The 27,249-nt window shown below is 37.6% G+C and overlaps 1 protein-coding gene and 1 long non-coding RNA gene across 2 annotated transcripts; one reads left to right on the top strand and one right to left on the bottom strand.

Annotated features, from left to right (window-relative positions):
• Positions 1 to 1,955: 1,955 nt before the first annotated feature.
• LOC113892427 (ovostatin homolog 2-like) lies at positions 1,956 to 25,814 on the top strand. Its single transcript, XM_027541262.1, has 20 exons — positions 1,956 to 2,534; positions 4,577 to 4,682; positions 5,130 to 5,358; positions 5,923 to 6,052; positions 8,517 to 8,635; positions 9,627 to 9,678; positions 11,736 to 11,819; positions 13,014 to 13,190; positions 13,954 to 14,035; positions 14,663 to 14,819; positions 15,503 to 15,577; positions 16,639 to 16,804; positions 18,093 to 18,304; positions 19,823 to 20,032; positions 20,737 to 20,861; positions 22,758 to 22,848; positions 23,212 to 23,280; positions 24,146 to 24,248; positions 25,165 to 25,241; positions 25,671 to 25,814. Exons 1-19 carry the CDS (start codon positions 2,393 to 2,395, stop codon positions 25,215 to 25,217), a joined length of 2,382 nt encoding a protein of 793 aa, XP_027397063.1. The 5' UTR covers positions 1,956 to 2,392; the 3' UTR covers positions 25,218 to 25,241; positions 25,671 to 25,814.
• Positions 19,950 to 23,780, bottom strand: LOC113892429. Its single transcript, XR_003511046.1, has 3 exons — positions 23,741 to 23,780; positions 22,774 to 22,888; positions 19,950 to 20,043 (listed from the first exon to the last, which is right to left on the bottom strand). It is a non-coding gene; the product is annotated as an uncharacterized LOC113892429 (long non-coding RNA).
• Positions 25,815 to 27,249: the final 1,435 nt, after the last annotated feature.

Genomic DNA, 27,249 nt, shown 5'->3' with positions numbered 1-27,249 from the left:
TCTGAAAAAAAAGTGAATATAGGTACATGTGTAATTTAATCACTTTGCTATATACCTGAAACTAACACAACATTGTAAATTAACTATACTCCAATAAAATTTTTTTAAATCATATATGAGCAATTATATATTATGTGTTACTAGAATATATGCTTTTCTATTTTTGATAATGAAATTTACATATTGAATAGTTTCTTTTTTGCCTTGGCTGCCTGGAAACAGATTCAGATTTGATTATTATGCTTATTCATGGAAACATAGCAACTTGTCTGTTTTACATGTTTATTTACTTCATTTTACTTGATTTTAAATTTTTTATTTGTTTTTAGTAAATAAAATTTTTAATGGACTCTTTTTCCCTTAAACCATATCAAAATATAAAACTGAAAATAAATTAAAATGTATAAGGATTATAAAATAATTATGTGTTGATGTATTTTTAAATGAAGAATAAATGGTTATAGCACAAAAAATTGCCAATTTTGCCACTACAAAAACAATATTTCAAATAATTAGAAACCATGATATTTTTCTTCCAGGTGTACAATATGCTCCCAAATACAGAACTGTATGGTTATTTCTATCGTGGTCTCAACCTTGATGATGGCAAGCTAGACCCTTGCATTCCTCAGAAAGATATGTTTTACAATGGCTTGTATTATATACCTGTAAGCAACCATGGGGATGGAGACATCTATGATATTGTCAAGGTAAGATCATTTTAGGCTTTAAAATTGCTGCATGAGGGGACTTCCCTGGTGGTCCAGTGGTTAAGACTTCACCTTTCAAAGCCAGGGGTGTAGGTTCAATCCCTGGTTGAAAAGCTAAGATCCCAAATGCCTTGAGGCCAATAAAACCCCAAAACATAAAGCAGAAGCAATATTGTAACAAAGTACATAAAGACTTTTAAAATAGTCCACATCAAAAAAATACTTTAAAAAAATTATTGCACATCAATTTTAATCTTAGTTTTCCTAATGCATATCTTGGAGAAGGAAATGACAACCCACTCCAGTATTCTTGCCTGGAAAATTCTGTGGACAGAGGAGCCTGGTGGGTTACAGGCCATGGGGTCACAAAAGAGTCAGACATGACCATGTATGTATGCACCGAATGCAAATCTATGTTTTATTATTTGTGCAGTAAAGAATCTGTCTGCAATGCAGGAGACCTGGGTTTGATCCTTGGGTTGGGAAGATCCCCTGAAGAAGGGAATGGCAACCCACTCCATTATTCTTGCCTGGAGAATGGACAGAAAAGTTTGGTGGGCTACAGTCCGGGGGGGTGGGTCCCAAAAAGTCAGACATGACCAAGTGACTAACACCTCCTTTTCTTTGAGATTGAGGTCAGTAATGTGCTTTACATCACTCAGAAATTGTCTTATAAAGAAGATATTCATTTTTGTTGATTTTTTTTCTCTGTGGAAAAAAAATTATGGGGTGGCTGAAATGATGTTGATGTTAAAGTTAAAACTTGATGTTAGAAGCAATGAGACAATCTTCAAGGTATTGTAATAAATTTTATGCAGAAATCATCAAATCAGGAGGTTAACACAGAGCCTCAGCTCCATTTATACAAAGGCTATCACTGGAATATTCTGAGGCTTCCTAAAAGGGTATTTTTTTAAAAGATTTTTTTTTAATGTGGACCTTTTTTTTTAGTCTTTATGGAATTTGTTACAATACTGCTTCTGTTTTATGTTTTGGTTTTTCGGCCACAAGGTATATGGGATCTTAGCTCTTCAACCAGGGATCAAACTGACACCCCCTGCACTGGAAGGCAAAGTCTTAACCACTGGATCACTGGGGAATTCCCTAAAGGAATCTTTATGATTGAAGTCTGCTGGGGCTGCTGCTAAGTCGCTTCAGTCGTGTCCAATTCTGTGCGACCCCATAGACGGCAGGCCACCAGACTCCTCTATCCCTGGGATTCTCCAGGCAAAAATACTAGCATGGGTTGCCACCACAGCTATAGAAAGAAAGGGGAATAGAATCAGACATTTTCTTTCAAGTCCCAGAGCTCCAATTTACTGGCTGTGTCTCATACACGTATGTTCATGTGTGTGTGTGATGTTAATTAAGGCAACGATAACATCTCATAAATATTTGTCCCTTAAAATCAAATGGAGAATAATGTAAAACCCTTAGCAAAATCGCAGAACACAAGTGCTGAATAATCATAATGATTATCATGTTTCCTCCAATTTTAGAGACTTCACATATCAAAGACAGGTGACTTGACTTGTAATATACCAGACCCTTGCTTGCTAGCAAAGAAAACATGTATATTTATCATATATTTTTTTAATTATAATACAGTTGATGACTTTTTTTAAGGTCTTGTATAAAGAGACTGCTCAACTTTTCCTTTGCTATTTATTTCTTTGAAGGATATGGGTCTGAAAGTCTTCACCAATCTTCATTACCGGAAACCAGAAGTATGTTCAACAGAGACAAGCATGCCATACCGCGGGCCGCTCTATCTAGAATCGGGAGGATATGCACCCATGTACAGTGCCCCATTGAAAATTGCATGTAGGTAACCTGGAATTGGGGGGGGGGGTTGGTTAAAAGGATTCATGGAATTGGTTGTATTTTGTATGACTATCCAAAACTGAGATTTTTACATGTGCAATATGTCATGTGTTTGTCTACGACTATACATCCAACTTCCCTGGTGGCTCAGACGGTAAAGCGTTTGTCTACAATGCGGGAGATCTGGGTTTGATCCCTGGGTCAGGAAGATTCCCTGGAGAAGGAAATGGCAACCCACTCCAGTACTCTTGCCTGGAAAATCCCATGGATGGAGGAGCTTGGTGCAGGCTACTGTCCATGGGGTCGCAAAGAGTCGGGCACGACTGAGCGACTTCACTTCACATACATCCTGCAGCTGAATAAAGCAGAATAAGGTAAGTGGGAATGATATTAGCTAAAAGGAAGAATTCACTTCAGGTATGAGAGGAAGTTTATTTTTATGATAGAACACAACAGCAGAAATGTACAGGAGGGCAATCATAATGATAGGAGGAGATGCCCTTATTATGTGTAGATCAGAATACATAGTTCAAGGCAGAGAGCATTCTGATTCTCAGATGACCAAACAGCAGGCATCAGAGAAATGTGTTCAAATACCCATCCATTTTTGGCTTCCCTGGTGATGCAGGGGGTATGTGTTCAATCCCTGATGGGGGAACTAAGATCCCATAAGCCATGTGGCATGGCCAAAAAATAGGAAAAAAGAATGCCAAATATAAAAAAGAATGTATATGTGTGTGTGTGTGTATAAAAGAGTCAGTTTATTGTATAGAAGAAAGTAACCCAGCATTGTTAATCAACTATACTTCAATTTAAAAACAGAAGTTTTTTTAATGCCAAATATAGCCCAGAGGCCAAGGAAACAAAAAAAATGTTCTTCAGAAATTAGCAATGTTGCTGTTGGTGGGAATGTAAATTGATACAGCCACTATGGAAGACGGTATGGAGATTCCTTTAAAAACTAGGAATAAAACCACCATATGAAACAGCAATCCCAATCCTAGGCATATACTCTGAGGAAACCGAAATCGAAAAAGACACATGTATCCCATTGTTCATTGTAGCACTATTTACGATAGCTAGAACATGGAAGCAACCTAGATGTCCATCAATAGATAAATGGATAAAGAAGTTGTGGTACATATACAGAATGGAATATTACTAAGCCATAAAAAGAAACACATTTGAGTCAGTTCTGATGAGGTGGATGAACCTAGAAGCTATTATACAGAGTAAAGTGAGTCAGATAGAGAAAGATAAATATCATATTCTAACACATATTTACAGAATCTAGAAAAATGGTACTGAAGAATTTGTTTACAGGGCAGCAGTGGAGAAGCAGACATGGAAAATAGACTTATGGACACGGGGAGAGGGAAGGAGAGGGTGAGATGGATGGAAAGAAGAACATGGAAATTTACATTACCGTATGTGAAATAAATAGCCAACGGGAAATTCCTGTATGGCTCAGGAAACTCAAACAGGGGCTCTGTATCAACCTAGAGGGGTGGGATGGGGAGAGGGAGGGGAGGGAGGTTCAAAAGGGAGGGGATATATGTATACCTATGGATGATTCATGTTGAGATTTGACAGAAAACAGCAAAATTCCATAAAGCACGTATTCTTCAATAAATTAAAAAAAAAGAAATTAGCAATGTTAATGTCATTAGAAACTTTAGTCATTAGGATGATGGAATTGGCCAATACCAAATTGTTTCCTGGCAGACACCAGAATGTCAGACGAGAAACACCATTCAATAAATAGACATGACTTTCTCTAAATTTGACCCTGGAGGAAAAATGTTGGATGATGTGTGTGTGTGTGTGTGTGTGTGTGTGTTGCTCTTATTTTAATAACGGGACTGATTTGAGCATCAAAACACTGACATTTAGGCTGAGATGTACGTTTATTGACACTGAGACCCAGCAGCAACCCCTATATCATGTCCCACTAAGCATGTGCGGTCAGAGACATAGCTTATGGATGTGTCATTGGAACGTTTTTTATTCTCTCTCTTTAAAACATTTCTCTTTTCTTTTAGCTAGTGAAGTCACAAGGGAGAATTTTGACTCCATAGAACGGGTTATAATTGAAACAGTAAGAACAAACTTTCCAGAAACATGGATTTGGGACCTGGTCAGCATTGAGTAAGCTTTTAAGTTTTCTTTCCTATATATCTTTATTTCTATTTTCTTTTTGTCTTTATTTCCTAAACTTTATTTCTGAGTATATAAAGAAGAACCATGTCGGTAAAATACAAAACACCATTCACTTATATGTACTGACCACATATTTTATTTTACTTTTCCTCTAGTACTGTTTCTTGTCTGTTCATTTCATGCAGATAGATGCAAGCTGCATGAATTAGAAAAAATAATGTGTTTAGAGAAATGTGACCTTTTTAAGATTAAATTTTAGCTGGATTTAGAAATCCAGCTCTCAAAATACTGATCTAACACCCTGACAAAGATCTAATGATACTGATCTATGGCTCATTTTTAACCTTCAGTTAATACTTTTTTGTTTGCTCTGGATTAAATTTAGGTTCCTGGTTTAGACAAAGGATGCATTTTACCTATAATCTCTCTTTGTAGCTCCTCCGGTTCAGCAAATCTTTCATTCACCATCCCTGATACTATAACGCAATGGGAAGCAAGTGGCTTCTGTGTGAACGGTGAGGCTGGATTTGGCATTTCATCAATAGCTTCTCTGGAAGCCTCCCAACCTTTCTTTGTTGAAATAACCTCCCCCTCTTCAGTTGTTCGGAATGAACGGTCTGATCTGATTGTCAGTGTCTTCAGCTACCTGAATACCTGTGTAGAGGTAAATTATTCCCTTTGATCTGGAGTCAAAATCTAACAAGGCCAAGAGATTTCTTGAATGTTGCCATATTCTTTTTTTTTCTCAAATACAAAATGGTACTATAGAGTCATAAGATTTTTCCTCAAACAAAAACAGTTGCTAGGGTTTCCCTGGCAGTCTAGTAGTTAAGGTTTTGCCTTCCAATGCAGGAGGTAAGGGTTCAATTTGTGGTCGGTGAGAGAAGATCCCACATGCTTCATAGCCAAAAAAAACAAAACATAAAACAGAAGCAATGTTGTAACAAATTCGATAAAAACTTTTAAAAAATGGTCCACATCAAAAAAAAATCTTTGAAAAGCAAACAAAAATTTGCTTTAATTCACAGCAGTGATTTAAATACTGCTATAAGAAAGTCATTTTATAGTAAGTGTTATGCCAGATTTATCTTCTTATGAGAGGAGTCATTTGTATCGTTTATTTTTGATGATATAAAACAAGTAAAGTAGAATTTTCTCAAGATTGGAGGAGGAATAGTGACAGCAAAATATTTAAAGTGCCGCTCTCACTTCATGACTGTTATTTTAGATTTTCACTCAACTAGAAGCATCTCAGGATTTTGAGGCAGATATCAGTACCCCTAAAGACAACAGCAGTGAGATTATCCAAGCTTCAGAGAAAAAGACATATGTCTGGACTGTTACTCCTAAGAAGCTGGGTAAGTAACTATGTGTCCATGCCAATCTCTCCTGAAAAACCAGTCTATTTTTATTGCCTAAGAGAAGGCAATGGCACCCCACTCCAGTACTCTTGCCTGGAAAATCCCATGGACGGAGGAGCCTGGTAGGCTGCAGTCCATGGGGTCGCTAAGAGTCCCATACGACTGAGAGACTTCACTTTCACTTTTCACTTTCATGCCTTGGAGAAGGAAATGGCAAGCCACTCTAGTGTTCTTGCCTGGAGAATCCCAGGGAAGGCGGAGCCTGGTGGGCTGCCTTCTATGGGGCCGCACAGAGTCGGACATAGCTGAAGAGACTTAGCATCAGCAGCAGCAGCTGTTTCCCTTAAATCCTCTATACAGAGATAACTTTATCCCTCACATTTGAAATTTATGTTTTTAAAAATTCTCATTTTTTTAGGGTCTCAATTAAAATCCTATTTTCATAATCTAATTTCTGGTTTTGCTAATGCTTATGTGGAGCAAACCCATCCTCCATTTGTTTAAAAGCAGAATGTGATTGAAATACAATGCAAAGGCTAATTTGCATTACCCATCAAGTCCATGTATCATAACCCAAGTGAAAACCATATTTTCATTAATGCTGCTCAGTTTCTTCCCTTCTCATTTGCTTCTTCACTTGCCATCAGGAACTCATGTTACCTAGACAAAAATTGCTCCTCAATCTCAATGATTGCCAGGATTTGTAAATCTACTAGATGTGTTATGAGACAACCAAAACACTGAACACTCAGATGGGAATTAAACACAGAGAAGATTAGAGTCTCAATGCATAGATTATCTGCAATATATAAAACTAAATTTGACAATATCTTGTTAAAAATACAAGGGAAAGGAAAAGTTAAAAAGAATCTAGTAAACAAGAATTATAGATGTAGTAGACACATTCTCATCATTATCACTAATATCAAAAAGTAAAATTTCCTTTATTTCATATCCTATATTTATTATATTCCTTTAGCAATACAGAGTAATTTATGAGATCACTTTAATTCACCTGACATTGGTCTGCATAAGACTAGTTTTCCTATTAGATTTTAAGTTTCTCAATTTCTGTAGCTATACAAGGTTTTCAAAAATCTTCCGCTGGCAATTGAGATAGAATACTGTACTGACTTGTATGGTTTTATGGCTTTAAGAGGACGACACAGTTCTAAGAGTGGAGTGTCAAAAATCTATCTTAAAAAAGAAACAAAACACACTAACAAAAAATAAGAACAGTGTATTGGTTATACATAGGTATATAATGGCAACCCACTCCAGTACTCTTGCCTGGAAAATCCCATAGACAGAGGAGCATGGTAGGCTACAGTCCATGGGATCGCAAAGAGTTGGACACGACTGAGCAACTTCACAATAGGCATACAGATAATATGAAACTAAAAGTATTGTATTTTTTATTTCTCTAATTTTCACAGGAAAATTGGAGATCCATTTTAATTATGACCTATGATATCACTTCCCAGTGACTCCCCAGGTGGTTTCCCAGATAGGGCTTCCTTGGTGGTGCTAGTAATAACGAATCCACTTGCCAATGCAGGAGACATAAGAGAGGTAAGTTCTATCCCTGGGTCAGGAATATCTCTGAAGAAGGAAATGGCAATCCACTCCAGTATTCTTGCCTGGAAAATTCCATGGACAGAGGAGCCTGGTGGGCTACACAGTCCATGGCGGGCACAAAGAGGTAGACACAACTGAACCGACTTAGCATGCACGCACGTATGGTGTAAGGAAAGGAAAGGAAAGTGAAGTCACTCAGTCGTGTCCGACTCTTTGCGACCCCATGGACTGTAGCCTACCAGGCTCCTCTGTCCATGGGATTTTCCAGGCAAGAGTACTGGAGTGGATTGCCATTTCCTTCTCCATGGGATATTTCCGACCCAGGGATCGAACCCAGGTCTTCCGCATTGTAGACAGACGCTTTACTGTCTAAGCCACAGGGAGTTAAAAACAATAGATGCCCTGTTAACATTTGATTTTAATTCAATGCCCTTTCCACTATGTTGTAGTTTACTGTTTTTGTTTGTTCAATCTCAAAAAAAAAGTTAGAAGGCCTAGTTTTCTGATTTTATGCCCCTATATTGTCATATGTAAACTTTAAAAGCAATCCATATCAAGGAATTTGCTCAGTTGGCTTTGCAGAATATTCTCTTTTTTTCCACAAAAAAGAGAATATTCTGCAAAGCCAACATTTTCCACACTTTCTTAAGTTCTAGTTAGGTAAGTGAATCAATTACTTCATGTAAGGAATCTTGAAAGAGATAGAAAAGGACATCATATTATCTCCAGGCAGGAGAAAGAATGAGTTATTTTGGTCCAAGCATAAATATGATGATAAGATTTGGTTTGTCTGATTCAAGAAGTGATTTATAGACTTTTAATCATGTCCTTTCACAGAAGGGGCCAGTGGTCAATGTAATTTATATTTGGGAATGTTTTTCAGGTAAAGTGAATATCACTGTAGTTGCTGAGTCCAGGCAAAATAGTGCTTGCCCAAATGAAGCACCTGAGAGGCAGAACCTGAACTGGAAAGATACTGTGATCAAAAGTCTGTTGGTACAGGTAAGCACATGCAAAACTATCAAGCCCTTCCAAGTACAAAATAGAGAGTACCATGGGCTTCCCAGGTGGTGCTAACGGGAAAGAACCCACCTGCCAATGCAGGAGTCGTAAGAGACTCATGTTCCATCCCTGGGTTGAGAAGATCTCCTGGAGGAGGAAATGGCAACCCACTCCAGTGTTCTTGCCTGAAGAATCCCAATGACAGAGGAGCCTGGCGGGCTACCCTACAGTCCATAGGGTCACAAGAGATGGACACGAGAAGTGACTTAGCATGCATGCAATAGGTTAAATAATAAAGGACATTCTCTGTAAAGAGACTTAATTGACCGTAATTGCTGTTGACAAACAGTTGGACATGACTGAGCAACTAACACTTTCACTCTCACTATTGACACAAGATATGCCATTTTAAATAAATTAAAATGGCAATAAAATTCATCCATTCTTTAATCAACACTTAACCCAGGATAGAAAAGTGTAACTTGTGAAACAGGCTTAGATTTTTTGTTTGCTCCTGACTCATGATGCTTCCTATACACCTGATCCTCTTCCCTCTCTTCCTTTAACTGACTCTCAAATCCAAGAGACAAATCTACATGCCTGTGCAGGCCTCATCATCCTCTAAAGGAATCACTGCTTGTCAATGGCATCCTCTCACCTCACCTTTTGGCATGTTCTTACCTTGCAAAACACTTTTGTTTGTCTACTGGAGAAGCTGGACAGTGCCAGGGAAATTGAGTTTGTTCCACTAAGACACTGAAGTTATCTCCATCCCTCAAAGAACTATGGGAACACAGAGCCAAAGTGGGTGTTGGTAACATACAGTGACTTGCAGATATAAACAGAAGGGGACAATGAATGGATCTTCTCCAGCGACAACCATGAGCCAGCCATGCCTATGTAAGCTGACACATGGTTGCTTTTTCTGTGTGGAAAGATGACCCAGACCCCTGACTTTATGCTTCTTTCTGTTTACTTTACTCTTTGATAGCCTGAAGGTATTGAAAAAGAGATGACTCAAAGTTTCCTTATCTGTACACAAGGTAAGAGGATCTTTTCTTTTTTAACTTTTTTATCTTGTACTGGGGTATAGCCAATTAACTTATATGCAGAGTACATCCTGAGAAAGGCTGGGCTGGAAGAAGCATAAGCTGGAATCAAGATTGCTGGGAGAAATATCAACAACCTCAGATATGCAGATGACACCATCCTTATAGCAGAAAATGAAGAGGAATTAAAAGCCTCTTGATGAAAGTGAAAGTGGAGAGTGAAAAAGTTGGCTTAAAGCTCAACATTCAGAAAACAAAGATCTTGGCATCTCGTCCCATCACTTCATGGGAAATAGATGGGGAAACAGTATAAACAGTGTCAGACTTTATTTTGGGGGGCTCTAAAATCACTGCAGATGGTGATTGCAGCCATGAAATTAAAAGAAGCTTACTCCTTGGAAGGAAAGTTATGACCAACCTAGATAGCATATTCAAAAGCAGAGACATTACTTTGCCAACAAAGGTCCATCTAGTCAAGGCTATGGTTTTTCCAGTGGTCCTGTATGGATGTGAGAGATGGACTGTGAAGAAAGCTGAGCTCCAAAGAATTGATGCTTTTGAACTGTGGTGTTGGAGAAGACTCTTGAGAGTCCCTTGGACTGTAAGGAGATCCAACCAGTCCATCCTAAAGGAGATCAGTCCTGGGTGTTCATTGGAAGGACTTATGCTGAGACTGAAACTCCAATACTTTGGCCACCTCATGAGAAGAGTTGACTCATTGGAAAAGACTCTGATGCTGGGAGAGATTGGGGGCAGGAGGAAAGGGGATGACAGAGGATGAGATGGCTGAATGGCATCACCGACTTGATTCACATGAGTTTGGGTGAACTCTGGGAGTTGGTGATGGACAGGGAGGCCTGGCGTGCTGCAATTCATGGGGTTACAAAGAGTCGGACACGACTGAGCAACTGAACTGAACTAATAGCAAATTAACAACACTGTGATAGTTTTGGGAGAATAGCAAAGAGACTCAGCCATACATATACATGTATCCATTCTCCCCCAAATTCCCATCATCCAGGCTGCCATGTAACATTGAGCAGATTCCCATGTGCTGTAGGATCTTCTACACGGTCAAAATAGTCCTAAAGGAAATCTATCCACAGGTCTATTTATTTCCTCTTCTTCTACTTTATTGCTATACTGAGGACTTCGGTGACTTTATTCTGAATATCCAATGGAGGATTATTTCATTTCAGGCCCAGTCTTCATTGTATAGTTTTAGTAAATATAAAGGACATTTATGAGGTTATTTTTTGTTGTCCATCTGTGACATCGATCTGTCTCAGCCTACTTCTTCCATCTTGTGAATTTTGGGGGGGTAGGGTGGGTGGAGCTCATCTTGCATGTGAACATGGCACAATTTTGGGCAGAGGGAAGTCAAGATTATGCCCAAACAGCACATAATGTAAGCAGTCCATAATGTAACATTTGCTTCTGTACTCCTGGGATGAAACAGCCATAGAAAATCACTGACCTTCAATAGCCAGTTTTATGGGCCTCATGAGTATTGCTTTATGTGGTTGATGATGATCTGATTTTTTTTTTAATTTCTTATTAACATAATTTTTTTTTTTTTTTTTTTTTTTGGCCACACTGCACATCTTACAGGATCTTAGTCCCTAGACAGGGATCAAATCAGGTCTTAGCAGTAAAAGCACTGAGTCCTAACCACTGGACTGCCAGAGGATTTCCTGATGATTTGATTTTAATGCCTAGTAAGAGTCTCCAAGTTTTACCTTTTGTGTGTAATGTTCCATATGTCATAGTCAGTAGTTTTTACTTTTTTTTTCATACATAAGTAGTTCAGGCACTAAACTGATAGATAATAGAGGCCATCTCTAACTTGCAGATTTATATGCCATTTTCTAAATGTATTGTTATTCTAAACTAGATAAAAACCTCAAGTTCATCTCTTCAAACAAGCAACTTATAAAATAAATACAAATAATGGAATATATTTCCTAATATGTTTGTCCCACAAACCTGCTGCTATTGTTTATGAAAGAAAGCCAAACATTATTTGTTTTATTGATATTTTTTCTTTCCAGGCACCAAAGTCTCCAGGCAGGTAGATTTGAATTTGACAAATGATGTCGTAGAAGGGTCAACCAGGGCCTTTTTCACTGTTGTGGGTAAGTTGGTTAAATTTTTTGTTTCACAGTGATTTGAAAATCTTAGTTGAGGTGGTAAAAAAAAAAAAAAAACGTCAAAGGATGGAGATATTTTTCTTACAGTATCAATTGGAGGGAATTATTGTTGAGGATGATCTCCTATGTTTGTTTCTGCATGGGATCTGAAGGACTTACAGCACCATTTTTAAATCCATGCCCCTGTGCAACAAACTGAGAGGGTATAGACAACCATGGGTTAAATAGATAGCTAGTGGGAACCTGCTGTACAGCACAGAGTGTTCGGCTCAGTACTCTGTGATGACCTAGAAAGGTCAGATGGGGGAGTGGGTAGGAGGGAGGCTCAAGAGGGAGGGGATATATGTATACATGTATTAAGAGCTGATTCATGTAACACAACATTGTAAAGCAGTTATACTTCAATTAAGGTTCGATGCACGGTACTGGATGCTTGGGGCTGGTGCACTGGGACGACCCAGAGGGAGGGTAGGGGAGGGAGGAGGGAGGAGGGTTCAGGATTGGGAACGCGGGTATACTGGTGGCAGATTCATTTCGATATTTGGCAAAACTAATACAATATTGTAAAGTTTAAAAATAAAATAAAATTAAATTAAAAAAAAATAAAAAGTCACCTTCTCTACTTTCAAAAAAAAAAATTTTTTTTTAATCTATGTCCCTAGAAGATATTTTTTCTGCTGAATGATAATTGGTGTTTAGAAAACAAAGAGTCCTATTATAGCCTGTCCATCTGAAATATTAAATATACCTTTGGAGATCAGAATACACTTTGTTAGAAATGCTGGAAATTTCCTCAGTAAAGGAGAAAACTGTTCCAGAGAAGTCAGCTTTCTTTGTCTATTATTAACATCTACATTTTGGGGAAAGAAATGGATTACATTATATAATTCACAGGGTCAGCTTCTCAAAAAAACAAACCAGCAAGCAATCAAGTGAACAAACACACTTTCTTAAATTCCTTCTCTCTGTGGTAATAGGAGATTTTCCAAAACATTTTTCATACCAGAAACCTCTTTCACTTCACCCTCTTTAGAATTACTTCATGAAAACATTCCTTGTTTCCACCTTTTAGACCTATTTTAAAATGTTCTTTCCTTCCACTATGCCTCTTTCACCTATTGTCATTAATGCTGAGATGCCAAGTTTAACGAGCAGTAACATTGTTTGTCCTGTTTTTAGGGGATATTCTAGGACTTGCAATAGAGAATCTGGAGAATCTTTTCCAAATGCCCTATGGAGGTGGAGAACAGAATATTGCCCTGCTAGCATCTAATACCTACATCCTAGACTATCTGAAATCTACTAAACAACTGACAGAGGAAGTTAAATCTAAAGCTTTATTCTTCTTATCTAATGGTGAGAAGATTGAAGTAATTTCTGCCTATAATAGATTAAATAAATCATTACTAATATCAAGATGTCATAAAGCTGCTATTATGAGGTAGTCGCATGGGGAAAAAGTATATCTGAAGAACTGAGTCACTCTGAGTCCTAGCTCTATTTTGCGGTGTTTTTGTTTGTTTGGGGGCTTTTTTGGAATTCAATATCTGTATGGTCATTTGGCTTCACAATTCAGACCGGTACTGTTTCGCATTATGAGCTCAGGGTTTTTTTAATGCCTAATATCTTGCCAAGCTACTTTGTTAGTGGGTTTTGTTATTGTTATTAATGGTAGCTATAAACAGTTCATTTATCAACTTCTGTATTTGTTTGCTCAATTGCATTCCACTGAGATGAAGTGATTCGTTTTGCATTTAGAAAGATCTTGTAAATGTGATATCAAAGAAAAGTTCAGGAGTATAATTTATTTTATTCTTTTTTTCAGAAAAATAACACTGAAATGAAATAACCCCAAGGAAAAAAACTAAACAATTAGTAATATCAGACAACTATTGAGTTAGATATAGTCACATGGAATATCTTACTTGTAATTAAAACCCTATAAGGTAGAAGCTATCTTTTCTCCCTATGGATGGAGAACCTGAGTTTCAGAAATTAAAATTTAAATGATCATCTAGTCATTTATGTCCGTCTATTACCAAAACACGGGGCTGTTACTACACCATTATTTTTCTTCTAACTTTCTTAAAGAATAATTTCCTACCATGTTGTATTTTAGGTTATCAGAAGCAGTTGTCTTTCAAAAACTTGGATGGTTCCTATAGTGTGTTTTGGCAGAGGAATCAGGAAGGAAGCATACGGTAAGAGATGAAATTTTTATTTTAAATAATACAAGAATGATCTGAAGAGGACGTGTGAGGGGCTGAGGGGAACTGTGTTTGGTGGGGATTTGAAAGCAACACTTTTGTGTTTCAAAGTGAATTCCTAGAGGTGAATCAGTTAAAACTAAAATATTTGATTATTCCAACTTTAAAGCAACAATGTACTGAAAGTCTCATAATAGATTGCTTAGATGTCTGGTCATTTAATGACACCCCCACCAATATTTCCAGTCTGTGGTAAATGGCACATCTTAGTCTGCCTCTCTCGGCCCCATGTAGACTGAGGAAAGTAAAACTAAAAGGCTCCAAAGCACCTAATTACACCCATTCCATTCTTTCTTCATGTATGGACAATCTGATGGATTCTATAGAAATTTGTGCATAAACGTGCTGGAAATTACATGCTCTTACTTTCACATATTGCTGTTCATAACAGTTTACTGGTCCAAAGGAAAGAACTGCTGTCAATCAAGACTTGTTACAGTCGCTCTCAGCCAGATCAGATCCACCCATGACCCAAAGCAATCAGTGATGACGGACCTGATGGGAAGCTGACACCATTTCTTTCTTATCTAATTTCTGTCTAACTGACAATTGGCTTTACAGGCTCAGTGCTCTTACTTTTAAGACATTTGCGGGAATGAAGAAATATGTCTTCATTGATGAACTGGTTCAAAGGGAGACCTTGATCTGGCTTGCAAGCAAACAGAAAATAGATGGTTGCTTTAAAAGTGATGGCAAGCTTTTCAGCAATGCCTGGGAGGTGAGTGATTCACACAAGTAAGTTTTCTTTCTCCTTATCTCCTGGATAAGCTGCCTTATCCAGCTCTTGGGACCATGAGTACACTCATGAATATTATTCCTTCTGCTGCCTTGATAGGCTTGTGGTGTGTAAATCAAAGCCATTATTACTGCTGCCTGCATGTTACCCTCAGCCTACACTGAATTCCTCTTGAATCTATTATTTGTCTTACTGTTCTCAGTCCTTTCTTAGAACCAGTCTCCTTGAGTAGATAAACTGAGAATAGGAGAGAGGGGACTGAAAAATAACCTAGAGAGGAAACAGTTTATAAATTTGAAGCAAACATTATTTATTTCTATGTATGGATGGTAAGCCAGTTCAGGAAGAGGATCTCATAATTTATATTGTTTCAATGGAGCACTGATCCAATACCTCCTTAAATCAAAGCATGAGGACCTCACTTGCCTCAGGTCAAAATGCAAATAGAATGAAGTCTGTCCTTGATAGACCTGTTCTTTCCCTTTTCCTGTCCATATTTAGATATATCACTTGGTATTCTCCATATGCTGCACCGTGGCCAAAAAAAAAAAAAAATTTAATGATATCTGTCCCAGTGTTTCTTTCCTATCTAGTTTCCCTTCAGAAGCATAGCCGTTCTTTGGTGCTCTGCTGTCCTATATGACTCATGGTTCCTTTGTGTTTAGGTTGGAGATGAAGAGGACGTTGTACTCACTGCCTATATCGTTGCTGCATTCCTTGAAGCTGGACTCAATTTCACTGTATGGGTCCCACTGTCTTTTAGTATCAGTCAGCTGAATGCACATGAATTTGACTATCAATTCAGAGTGATTTAAAATTCCTGGACTGGGTGAAACATCAAAAGAATAATTAATTCACCACCACTCTTTAAATTAACACTCCCAAAATTTTTTATTCATGCATGCTAAGTTGCTTCAGTCATGTCCAACTCTTCGAGACCCTATAGACTGTAGCCTGCCAGGCTCTTCTGTCCATGGGATTTTCCAGGCGAAAATACTGGAGTGGGTTGCTATTTCCTCCACCAGGGGATTTTCCAGACCCAGGGATTAAACTCACATCTCTTAGGTCTCCTGCATTGGCAGACAGGTTCTTTACCACTAGCATGACCTTTTTGATTCATAGAAACCGTTGATGAACACTATTGAGTTTTTCCCTAGAGAAGATATACATATGCACACTTATACAAGTGTTTCATACCATTTCAGTATCCATGTATCTCCTGAAGTTCAGCTATTAATTTCAGATTAAGAACTCTTATTCCAAGTATAACTATAACCTGATATTCTATTTGTCTAACCAACTCAGTATGTAAACATTTTCAGCTTAAGTGTGGTTCATCTTGGCTGCCTCTCAATCCAAAGTTCAGATTATCCAATTGCAAAATCTATTCTTGAAATAAGATCCTAGGAATTTTCAGGGTCATTGGTATACCTCAAAAACCATCTTTAGAAATACGAGCTCTTATTTTGGGCATTAGTGTAAAATATCTTAGATCTAAAAATAAATATGTATACTTTGACACATAGAAAACATTTACATCATTAACTAAATTACAACCAGTCAGACAGAGATTGCCATTTTCATACTACTTAAATTTTTTCAAATACTGATAATCCATTAAAAATGAATTTTAATGATATTTATAAAATATAATTCACATGTACAGAAATGAACAGGTTTGCATGTAAAATATACTTCAAGGGTATATTATATACATTATAAAGAATGATTAGTTTAAACAGTCAAGCTTACAAGTAAGTATTCAAGCATCATCTTAAAATGAATTGTTCTTCTTGACTAGTTTCCCGCTCTACGAAATGGGCTCTTTTGCTTAGAAGAGGCCTTGGAAAATGGTGTCAGAAATGTCTACAACCTTGCAGTTCTAGCTTATGCTTTTGCATTGGCTGGAAAAGAGGAGAAAGTGGAATCCTTACTCCGGACCCTGGATCAATCTGCTACAAAATTAAGTAAGTATTATTATTCATTTTTGCTAATGGAGGGGCTTTCAGGTAAATAATCTGCCTGAAATGCAGGAGACCAGGGTTTGATCCCTGGGTGGGAAAGATCCCCTGGAGGAGGAAATGGCAACCCACTCCAGTTTTCTTGCCTGGAGAATCCCATGGACAGAGGAACCTCATGGGCTACAGTCCATGGCATTGCCAAGAGTCAGACACGACTGAGCAACTTTCACTTCAATTCACTTCACTTCTTTGTTAGTGGAGATGACCCTAAGAATAAACTGATGAAACTGAGCAATCACATAGGAACCCTCTCTTTTCTAGAATATTTCTATTTATCTTATGAAATTTCTGAGTGACTTTTTAAAAAAACAAAACATTATGTATTTTCTAGTTTCCTCTTTTTCTTTTCTGCTCATTTCTTCTCAAGTGAGTGAAGTAAAGAAAATCAAGTGGAGTGACTGCAGATAATAAAAACTGCTTATGAAACTTTGGCCTTGAACTTAAGGTCAAAAACTTTGACCTTAGGAAGTTGCTATCTGAAGTTGCATTAGTTCGCTAGGGCTGCCATAATATTGGATTGGCCAAAAAGTTCATTTGAGTTTTTCCATAAAAACCTGAATGCACGATGCTGGATGCTTGGGGCTGGTGCACTGGGACGACCCAGAGGGATGGTATGGGGAGGGAGGAGGGAGGAGGGTTCAGGATGGGGAACACATGTATACCTGTGGTGGATTCATTTTGATATTTGGCAAAACTAATACAATTATGTAAGGTTTTAAAAAAAAGAAAAAAAAAAAAACCTGAATGAACTTTTTGACCAGCCCAATAAAATACTCTATAGTGGGTGGTTTAAATGACAGAGATTTATTTTCCTCATGGTTCTAGAGCTGGAATTCCAAGATCAAAATGTCAGCGGGTATGATGTCTTCTGAGGCCATTGTGCTTAGTTTGTGGATGGCCATCTTCTCTAACCATCTTCACATGTCTTTTCCCATGTACACATGTTCCTGGTGCCCCCTTCATGAGTCCAAATTATCTCTTCTGATAAGGATACATTTGTTGTTGTTGTTGTTTAGTTGCTAAGTACTAAGACCCATCTAAATGGCTTCATTTTAACTTATTCACCCCTTTAAAAGCCCTATATCCAAATACAGTTCCATTCTGAGGTTCTAGGGAGTAGGGCCTTGAACATATGGATTTTGAGGGGCACAATGAACCCATAACAGAGGTCAAGGATGGCATTTGCATCTTTCTTTTCATAGGGATTGTGTGAAAATTCTTCTTTTCTTCCCAGATAATGTGATATATTGGGGAAAAGCGAAGAAACTCAAGACAGAGGCATCTCCACTCTTTATTCCTTGGGCACCTTCTGCTGAGATAGAGAAGACTTGCTATGTGCTGTTGGCTATCATTTCCCAGAAAAACCCTGACCTGACCTACGCTAGTAAGATTGTTCAGTGGCTTGCCCAACAGATGAATTCTCACGGAGGCTTCTCCTCCCCTCAGGTGATTGGTGTGGATCTACTAACATAACCACAATATGTTCAATGCAAAAGATGCCACTCTATAATAATGTAGATAATATATTATATAGATATATATAATAAAAATGCCAAAGGTAGGAAATACCTTCTGAGACAAGGAATATTTGCTATTATAAATCATCTTTATTGGGGTTTAGTTGCTTTGCAATGGATTGGTTTCTGCTGTGTAATGAAACAAATCAGCTATATGTATACATATAGCCCCTCCCTCTTAGACCTCCCGCCTACCCCCACCCCAGTCCACCCCTTTAAGTCATCACAGAGCACCGAGCTGATCTCCCTGTGCTCAGTTCAGTTCAGTCGCTTAGTCGTGTCCAACTCCTTGCAACCCCATGAATCACAGATGGCTGGATGGCGTCACTGACTCGATGGACATGAGTTTGAGTAAACTCCCTGTGCTACTAGCTATCTATTTTACACATGGTAGTGTAATTATGCCAATCCAAATCTCCCAATTCATTCCACCACTTCTTCCTCCACCCCATGTCCACACATCCATTCTCCACATCTGTGTGTCTATTCCTGCCCTGCACATAGGTTGATCTGTACCATTTTTCGAGATACCACATGTATGCATTAATATACAATATTTGGGTTTTTTCTTTCTGACTTACTTCACTGTGTATGATAGTCTCTAGGTCCATCCACGTCTCTACAGGTGACCCAATATTTAGTCAACAAGCATTTATTGGGCAGTTCTTGTATACCAGGAACTCTACTAGGAATTTTCTGTGTACAAATGAATAAAATAAAATCCCCTCTCAGGGAATGTATGCCTGATTTATATCTCCATTTACACAGTAAAAATAGAACGAATGTCTAGAAAGGATGGTTGTTATAAACACAAGAGCCCTGACAATAAGAATACTTTGGTCAAACCGTTACTTCACGTCAGCCAAGAAGTAATATTTCTCCCTACTTCTGTGGTCTATACATTGGAAAAAGCAAATGAATGAATAGCCAAAGAAATGGGTATCAAAAACAATGGCTTATGTCCTTCTTTAATAGGCAAAAAAATTTATTGCAAAGAAATGCAAGTTTTATTCCCACAAGGAAAATCATTTCCTTCCTTCCTTTCTTTTTTTCAGTCTTAGTTTCTGAGTAAAACCATATGTTAGTGAATCTCCCAACATCCTTTCTGGATTCTGACTTCCCATCTTTGAAGACAGTTGAACATAAACATTATCTATGGCAACCAAATTACATAACACCTTAATTTTTAGAAAAGATTGAGCACTATTTCACATGGATATTATAAAATTATTGAGAAGACTTTTAGATCTAATTAAGAACTGCTGAAGAAAGTGACAACAATTAGCACAAGCAAATCTGTTTTTCCTGTTGTTTAGAATACTGTTTCTTGGTGTTCTGTTGACATGTCAGAAATATTTCTATGGGTTGATTTAAAGTTCATGGCCACATGATGACTAATATTGCATCATAACAGAGCTTGGAATGCTGCTTGTACTGTTCTGTGCAGGATACGCCCGTCTGCCTTCTTGCCATAACCCGCTACATGAATTTAATCTTCTCTGATGATCAAGTCACTGTCAGCTTAAGCAGTGAAGAATTCAACAAGATTTTCCAGGTTAATGGTGATAATCACTTACTGGTTCAACGTTCAGAACTAACAAAAGCAGGTGGACAATACACAGTAGATGTGGAAGGACGAGGTTGTGCATTTATCCAGGTAATGGAATTCTGTGAGGAAGATGAGTGTTTGCCAGTAAAAAACACAGACTATCTTTTCAGTTATGTATGAAGTACTATTTTACTCTTGCATATTTTCATGACTACACTTTCCTTCATTGATATTTTCCACTCAACAGCTGAAAACTAAAGTTATTTTGTAAAAGGCTACCTATTCTTAAACATAACTGGATAACTGAGAAGTTTCTTAAGGAATGTCAGCGTTTGAGGGTGTTCTAATATTTTAATTAGATTACATTGTTAAAGATTCTTGTGTCTTCTGACAATCAAATGATTAGATGTAGCCTTATTCCCTGATAATGAAGTTATAAAATAAAGTGCATTAATAATGGAAATGAGGGCTTCCCTGGTGGTTCAGTGGTAAAGAATCCATCTGGATAGGCAGGGGTTCAATCCCTGGTTCAGGAAGATCCCCTGGAGAAGGAAATGGCAATCAACTCCAGTATTCTTGCCTAGGAAATCCCATGGACAAAGGAGCTCAGTGAGCTATAGTCCATGGGGTTGCAAAGAGTCAGACACAACTTAGTGACTAAATAACAACAGCAATAATGGAAATAAGAAAAAACAATAAGTGCTTCAATTTTTACTACAGGATAGATAGATGCATTTTTTTTTTTTTTTTTTTTTACACTTTGCAAAGAGTTGGACACGACTGAGCAACTGATCTGATCTGATCCTTTCTAGGCTACCATGAAGTATAATGTGCTACTACCTAAAAAGGAATCTGGATTTTCCCTTTCCTTACAAATAGTAAAGAAAAACTCTTCGGATGTATTCCAGAGTAATTTTGACCTGACAGTAACCCTCAGGTAAGTGTCCCATTTTAATGTCAACTCTCAGGTTAGAGAGAAAGTGGTGCATCAGAAAAGAATTATTTTAAACACTAACAAAATATCAAAAGCACTAATTTGAAAAGACACATGTACTCCAATGTTCATAGTAGCATTATTTACGATCACCAAGACATGAAAGCAACCTAAGTGTACATCAGCGAAAGAATGGATAAAGAAGCCCATAGATGGATTTGGAGGGCCTAATGAAGAGCTTCCTTGCTGGCTCAGACAGTAAAGAATCCGCCTGCAATGTGGGAGACCTGGGTTCAGTCCCTGGGTTGGGAAGATCCCCTGAAGGAGGGCATGGCAACCCACTCCAGTATTCTTGCCTAGAGAATCCCATGGACAAAGGAGCCTGGCGGGCATATCTGGGAGACTAAGCACAAAGTACATGCTAAGTGAAATAAGTCAGACAGAGAAGGACAAATACTGTACGATATCACTTACATATGGAATCTAAAAAATACAATGAACTACTGAATTTAACAAAAAAGAGGTGGACTTACAGAAATAAAGAACAAACTAATGATTACCAGTGGGGAGAAGGGGGAGGGGGAGTCTGAGGATGCAGGAGTGGGAGGTACAAACCATGGAGGGTGTAAGATAGACCCAAGGATGTATTGTACAGCCCTGGGGGATATAGCCAATATTTTGTAATAACTATAAATGGAAAGTAATCTTTAAATTGTATAAAAGATATTTATATATTATTGACAATAATCACATGTTGATGGTACTCTCTGTGCCCACATCAAATTTAGTACATTTTCAACTAAATCAAAGTTAGAGTTATGCAAATATAATCTGTACTGATTTGCAGTTGGAAAGCTTCTGCCACATTAATCCTTCAGCAGTGCTTCCACCTTTTTGTGTGTCAGTTTTGCACAACAGAGATACAGTTTTCTTTCTAAAGACAAGCATGGGTGTGTCAAAAAGAGAAAACCTGCTAACATTTATTTAATCATTAATATAACTGTATACAAAGCAAAATTTTAGATGTTTTTCAGTGTAGAAAAGCAAAGTAATTCTCTTGAATTAAAATATAATTTATAGGCACCGAAGAGTTTTAGTCTTGGTTAATGTGTGGAGAAACATTGAGTAAAATTAGTTTTGGGGTTTTTCTCAGGATTTCAAAATGAAAATCTGTTGAACACTAATGCTAATAATATAATACACAGCCCTCAACTTCATGTCCCAACAATCTTATCCCAAGTTGTGAATATAACCTAGAAGGTCTCTTGGGGGCATGTCTGTTGTATGATTTTGCCAACATCCTGCTTTTTAGATGCGAGTCTCTTCTAAGTGTTGCACAGAATCTAAAGCTGACATAAGTATGTGTGCTGTGCTCAGTCGCTTCAGTCATATCCAACTCTTTGCACCCTCGTGGCCTGCAGTCCACAAGGCTCCTCCATCCTCGGGATTCTTCAGGCAAGAATACTGGAGTGGGTTGCCATGCCCTTCTCTACGTGATCTTCCTGACCCAAGGATGGAATCTGTGTCCCTTGTTTCTCCAGCATTACAGGCATATTTTTACCCACTGAGCCACCACATGTGTAATATAAGTTTAAAGGTTTTGTCTATAAGTTCTGACTTTAAAGCCTCAAGTAAGTTTAAAAGCAGGATTTGGGGAGATTAGGTCCATTCATTCTTTACTCCAATTTATGTTGCTTTGAATCACCTCAGCCACGATCACTCTAATTGTGCTTGTTTCCAGATGTATGAGAGTGACTATCTTCAGATGTTTTTTCTCCAGCTTTTGCCTCTCCTCCAGGCTTAAAGCCAATTGGCATCAATGTACTCATATCCTTGCCATAAGGTTAAGTCACTCTTCTAAAATGATGTCTAAGTTAGTGTTTTGTTTTTAAATTTCAGATATACGGGAACTCACAGTAACTCCAACATGGTCCTTGTTGATGTAAAAATGCTATCAGGATTTACTCCAGTCATGTCATCCATTGAAGAGGTAAGTAAGAGAAGCCCAGTCTTTCAATCTCCAGAAAGCACTAGTGTGTTGATGAAACAATTGGTTAGCAAAGCCAAGCTGTGTAATTCTTCACTTAAACAAACATTCACAGTTCACACTCATATTTTTGCTAAAACAGTGGTGGAATGGATTCTTGATTTATAGCAATTAGAAGTCATTATTTCCAATAGTTCGTAACCTATTTTTTAAATTTAGTTCTGACTTGTATTTATGAAAACATCATGGCACAAGGGAATGTTGCATAAAATAACTTCTTGATACTGATTAGAGAAAAAGCATGAAACATTCAATTCTGGAATGATGCTTTTTCATATTTATCCCTCCCTGCCAATTTCCTTAAAGCTTGAAAACAATGGCCAAGTAATGAAGAGTGAATTCAAGAATGACCATGTTCTTTTCTACCTGGAAAATGTAAGTTGACAATAATTTTTTTATCCACGGCTTTCTTTTTCTTCTGAGGGTAACTGAATGCTTCAAATTCTCCTAAATATACATGATAGGGTTTGTCAAAACTATGTGAGATGTTAAAGGTGATCAGTGTACTTCCACCCCACTAATTATCTTTTCCCTCTTAAATACTATGCTATTTCATACATACCTTGGCTAACTGGATGATTCTCAAGTTTAGAAGCATCATTTCCCCATTCTTTTATTCCTCACAGCATCTAACATAGTCTAGTCAAAGATGTACAATTCTTTTATAATTTGACTTGAACTCCAGCAGAGGCTGGGATGAGTTTCAGACTCATCCTTTCTGTGTATACATCATTAATATCCACACAAATGCCTACATTTTTGTAACGTTTTCAACTTTCTTGTACTTCAATATAATCGGTGAAACAACATTTTACACAATTTAATGTTACTTAACTCATTATTTTGGAGAAGGCAATGGCACCCCACTCCAGTACTCTTGCGTGGAAAATCCGAAGGAGCCTGGTGGGCTGCAGTCCATGGGGTCGCTATGGGTCAGACACGACTGAGAGACTTCACTTTCACTTTTCACTTTCCTGCATTGGAGAAGGAAATGGCAACCCACTCCAGTGTTCTTGCCTGGAATCCCAGGGACGGGGGAGCCCGGTGGGCTGCCGTCTATGGGTCACACAGAGTCGGACACGACTGAAGTGACTTAGCAGCAGCAGCAGCAACTCATTATTTTGCCATTATGTAAGATCATGACACCCTGGATTTATCATAAACTTCTGGAAATAATTTGCTCTGTGGTTTTATTTTTTGCAGGCCTGCTCTGGTGTATTTATAATCTGTATCTTTACAGGTTTCAGATACAGCAAAGAGTTTCACCTTCTCTGTTGAGGAAATCAACCATGTGGCAAACATTCAGCCAGCCCCAGTCATTGTCTACGATTATTATGAAAAAGGTAGGTGGGCAACAACCATGCTTTAAAACTACTGGAAGTTATATCTGTATCTAGGATTCCCTGAACTACTTAATTTTTGAAAATCATCTTTGGTCTTCAATATCTGGGTTTACTTTACATATTGTTTTTTTTATTCCATTTTATATATATATATATATAAACTTCTTACTGGGCCTTTTTCTATTTGCCAGAATTTTTCAACACCTAGAATCCTTTTGATATAATGAAAAGGCACTCCCTTAATTTGAAATACAAACCAGCTAAGCTTCCAGGTCTTGTTGCTGTTATTTTTGTTGTTAATGGCCGAGATTAACCATTCCATGCTACATCTATGGACTTTAATTTGAGAGGAAGAGTGAGAAATATTCTGAAATATTATAGGCAAATCTTGATAGATTAGGTTTCAAAGCAGTTACTAAGAGGCTGTTCAGAAGATTTTTAAAAAGTTCCCTGGAAGGTTAGTGCTATTAATTTCTTGTTGAATGTCATGAAAAGTTTGTCAACAAGTCTTTGGGGATTTTGGGTGGGGTTTTTTGTCATTCTTTTGTTTTTTTGGCTGTGCTGGGTCTTCGTGGCAGGACGCAAACTCAATAACCCTATAGCATGTGGGATCCTGGTTCCCCCACAAGCGATCAATCTTGCGTCCTCTGCATTTGAAGGTAGATTCTTAACCACTGGATCATAGGGAAACCCCTGTAAAGCAGTCTTTGAATTCTGACTCTGTCATTTACTAATTGAATGTACTTTGTCAAGTACCTTAAACTTCAATACAACGTTCCTGGATTTAGAAAATAGAAGGAATTGACTTTCTTGCAGAATTACTGGAAGGGTTAGACCTAGTATAATTATATCTGACATCATCTGGTTATAGAAAGTTGGAGATGTAATAAGGATGAACTTTCTTTTTATTTTCCAGATGAATATGCCCATGCTTCTTACAATATCAACAGTGTTCCTGTTTCTCAGTGAGACAAAACAAAATACACAAAAAAGGTAAGGAAATCATATGCATCATGAGTTATTAAAAACATCTGGTGAGAAAATGAAAACCTAAGAAGATAAAACAATAGATGAAGCAAAGAGAAGTCTCTGGTGCTTCACACGGTCTGTACAATTATGCACATTAGGTAAGTACTCTGATAGGACAGCATTAAGATTTTTATTAATGTCTTTAAAATAACTTTAAAGAATTTGAAACTATATGTGTGCTTTTCATAAATGTTTCATTTTTAAAAACTCTCATGTTTGTTTTATGAATTTCTATGTTATTAATATGTATGTACATATTTTATACACATCATGTGTATGCTAATGTGTATTTGTGGATGTCTGTAAATATGTATTTGTTTATCCACCTCTATGTATGTATTTATATGTACATACACACAATTATTTATTGTTTGAACTGTTTTTAAATCCCAGGTAGAAAACAATTTACTTTGAATGAACTCATTCTCCTGTCTCAAACCTGGAAGAAATCCATGAACCACCTCACATTCTGAATAGAGTTCACTCTGCTATGAGTTCTTATCAGAGTTCGTTTCAATAAATGCTGTGATTTTTGCATTCGAGTCTCTGATTTTCTTTTTTTCATTACATCATTCATAATTTTCATCCTAAAAAACTCAAGGTTTTGTTTGATACCAATGCTAACAATTTTGCTTTACTGTTGTCAATTCTGAATTCAAGTTTTTAGACAGAATTCAGAGTACTAAATATGAAATCTTCCAGCATCCAGGGAAAGCGAGAGCCCAGATTCCCGGAGGGGCAGAGGAGGAGACCACATTTAAGAGGACTTCATGTGAGCTTGATGATATAAAAAGAAACACAGGAGATATAAAACACTCTTCCCAATAAAATAACAAAGCATGTGTGGAGGGCAGAGTATACTTAGTCACAAATTAACTGATAGATTTATTGAATTCACACACATGATCGAGAGGGTAATCCAAGGACAGTTTATTTCTCTAAAAATTATTTTATTGGTCTGAGCTTATCACTTACGCCTGAAAAGGAATACTCATTGTCTACCCTTTACCTAACACCATGGTTGAAGCAATGAATTAATATTGAGAAGATGGAGGCAGGGAAAAATTGGAGGCAAGAGGGGTGGAAATTAATTCATTTCTCTACCGATTTCGATGCAGGCCTTGAATCTGCTGAGACTCTGTTACAGACAGGAAGAAGCTAGAGATAAATTCTCCAGCTGTGGAGTTCAAAATATTGGAAACAAAGTGTCCCAGGGTCTATCAGTATTAAATTAATAATAGAGTGACAGTAAAAGATGGCTAGGCTTATTTATTTTATACTGTCTCTGCCCAATGTACCCCAAAAATAGTACCTAAGCTAGAACTGGGCCCGTAATAAATGTTTATTTATTGAATCATCCTAGATAAATTGCTTATGTCAGCCCATGTGAAGGACTACAAAAGCTTATTTCACTGTGTTAAGAATTCCTTTATAACTAGTTTACCAAAACATCGTGTGTCACATACGTAGATAATATGCTTAAAATTCTCCAAGCCAGGCTTCAGCAATATGTGAACCGTGAACTTCCTGATGTTCAAGCTGGTTTTAGAAAAGGCAGAGGAACTAGAGATCAAATTGCCAACATCCGCTGGATCATGGAAAAAGCAATAGAGTTCCAGAAAAATATCTATTTCTGCTTTATTGACTATGCCAAAGCCTTTGACTGTGTGGATCACAATAAACTGTGGAAAATTCTGCAAGAATTTTCTGTGGAAAATTCTGTGGAAATCTGTGGAATACCAGACCACCTGACCTGCCTCTTGAGAAACCCATATGCAGGTCAGGAAGCAACAGTTAGAACTGGACATGGAACAATAGACTGGTTCCAAATACGAAAAGGAGTATGTCAAGGCTGTATATTGTCACCCTGTTTATTTAACTTCTATGCAGAGTACATCATGAGAAACGCTGGGCTGGAAGAAACACAAGCTGGAATCAAGATTCCTGAGAAAAATATCAATAACCTCAGATA

The sequence above is a fragment of the Bos indicus x Bos taurus genome, chromosome 5, assembly GCF_003369695.1.
Source record: "Bos indicus x Bos taurus breed Angus x Brahman F1 hybrid chromosome 5, Bos_hybrid_MaternalHap_v2.0, whole genome shotgun sequence".
NCBI lineage: Eukaryota > Metazoa > Chordata > Mammalia > Artiodactyla > Bovidae > Bos > Bos indicus x Bos taurus.
This window is presented reverse-complemented; position numbering and strand designations above follow the sequence as displayed.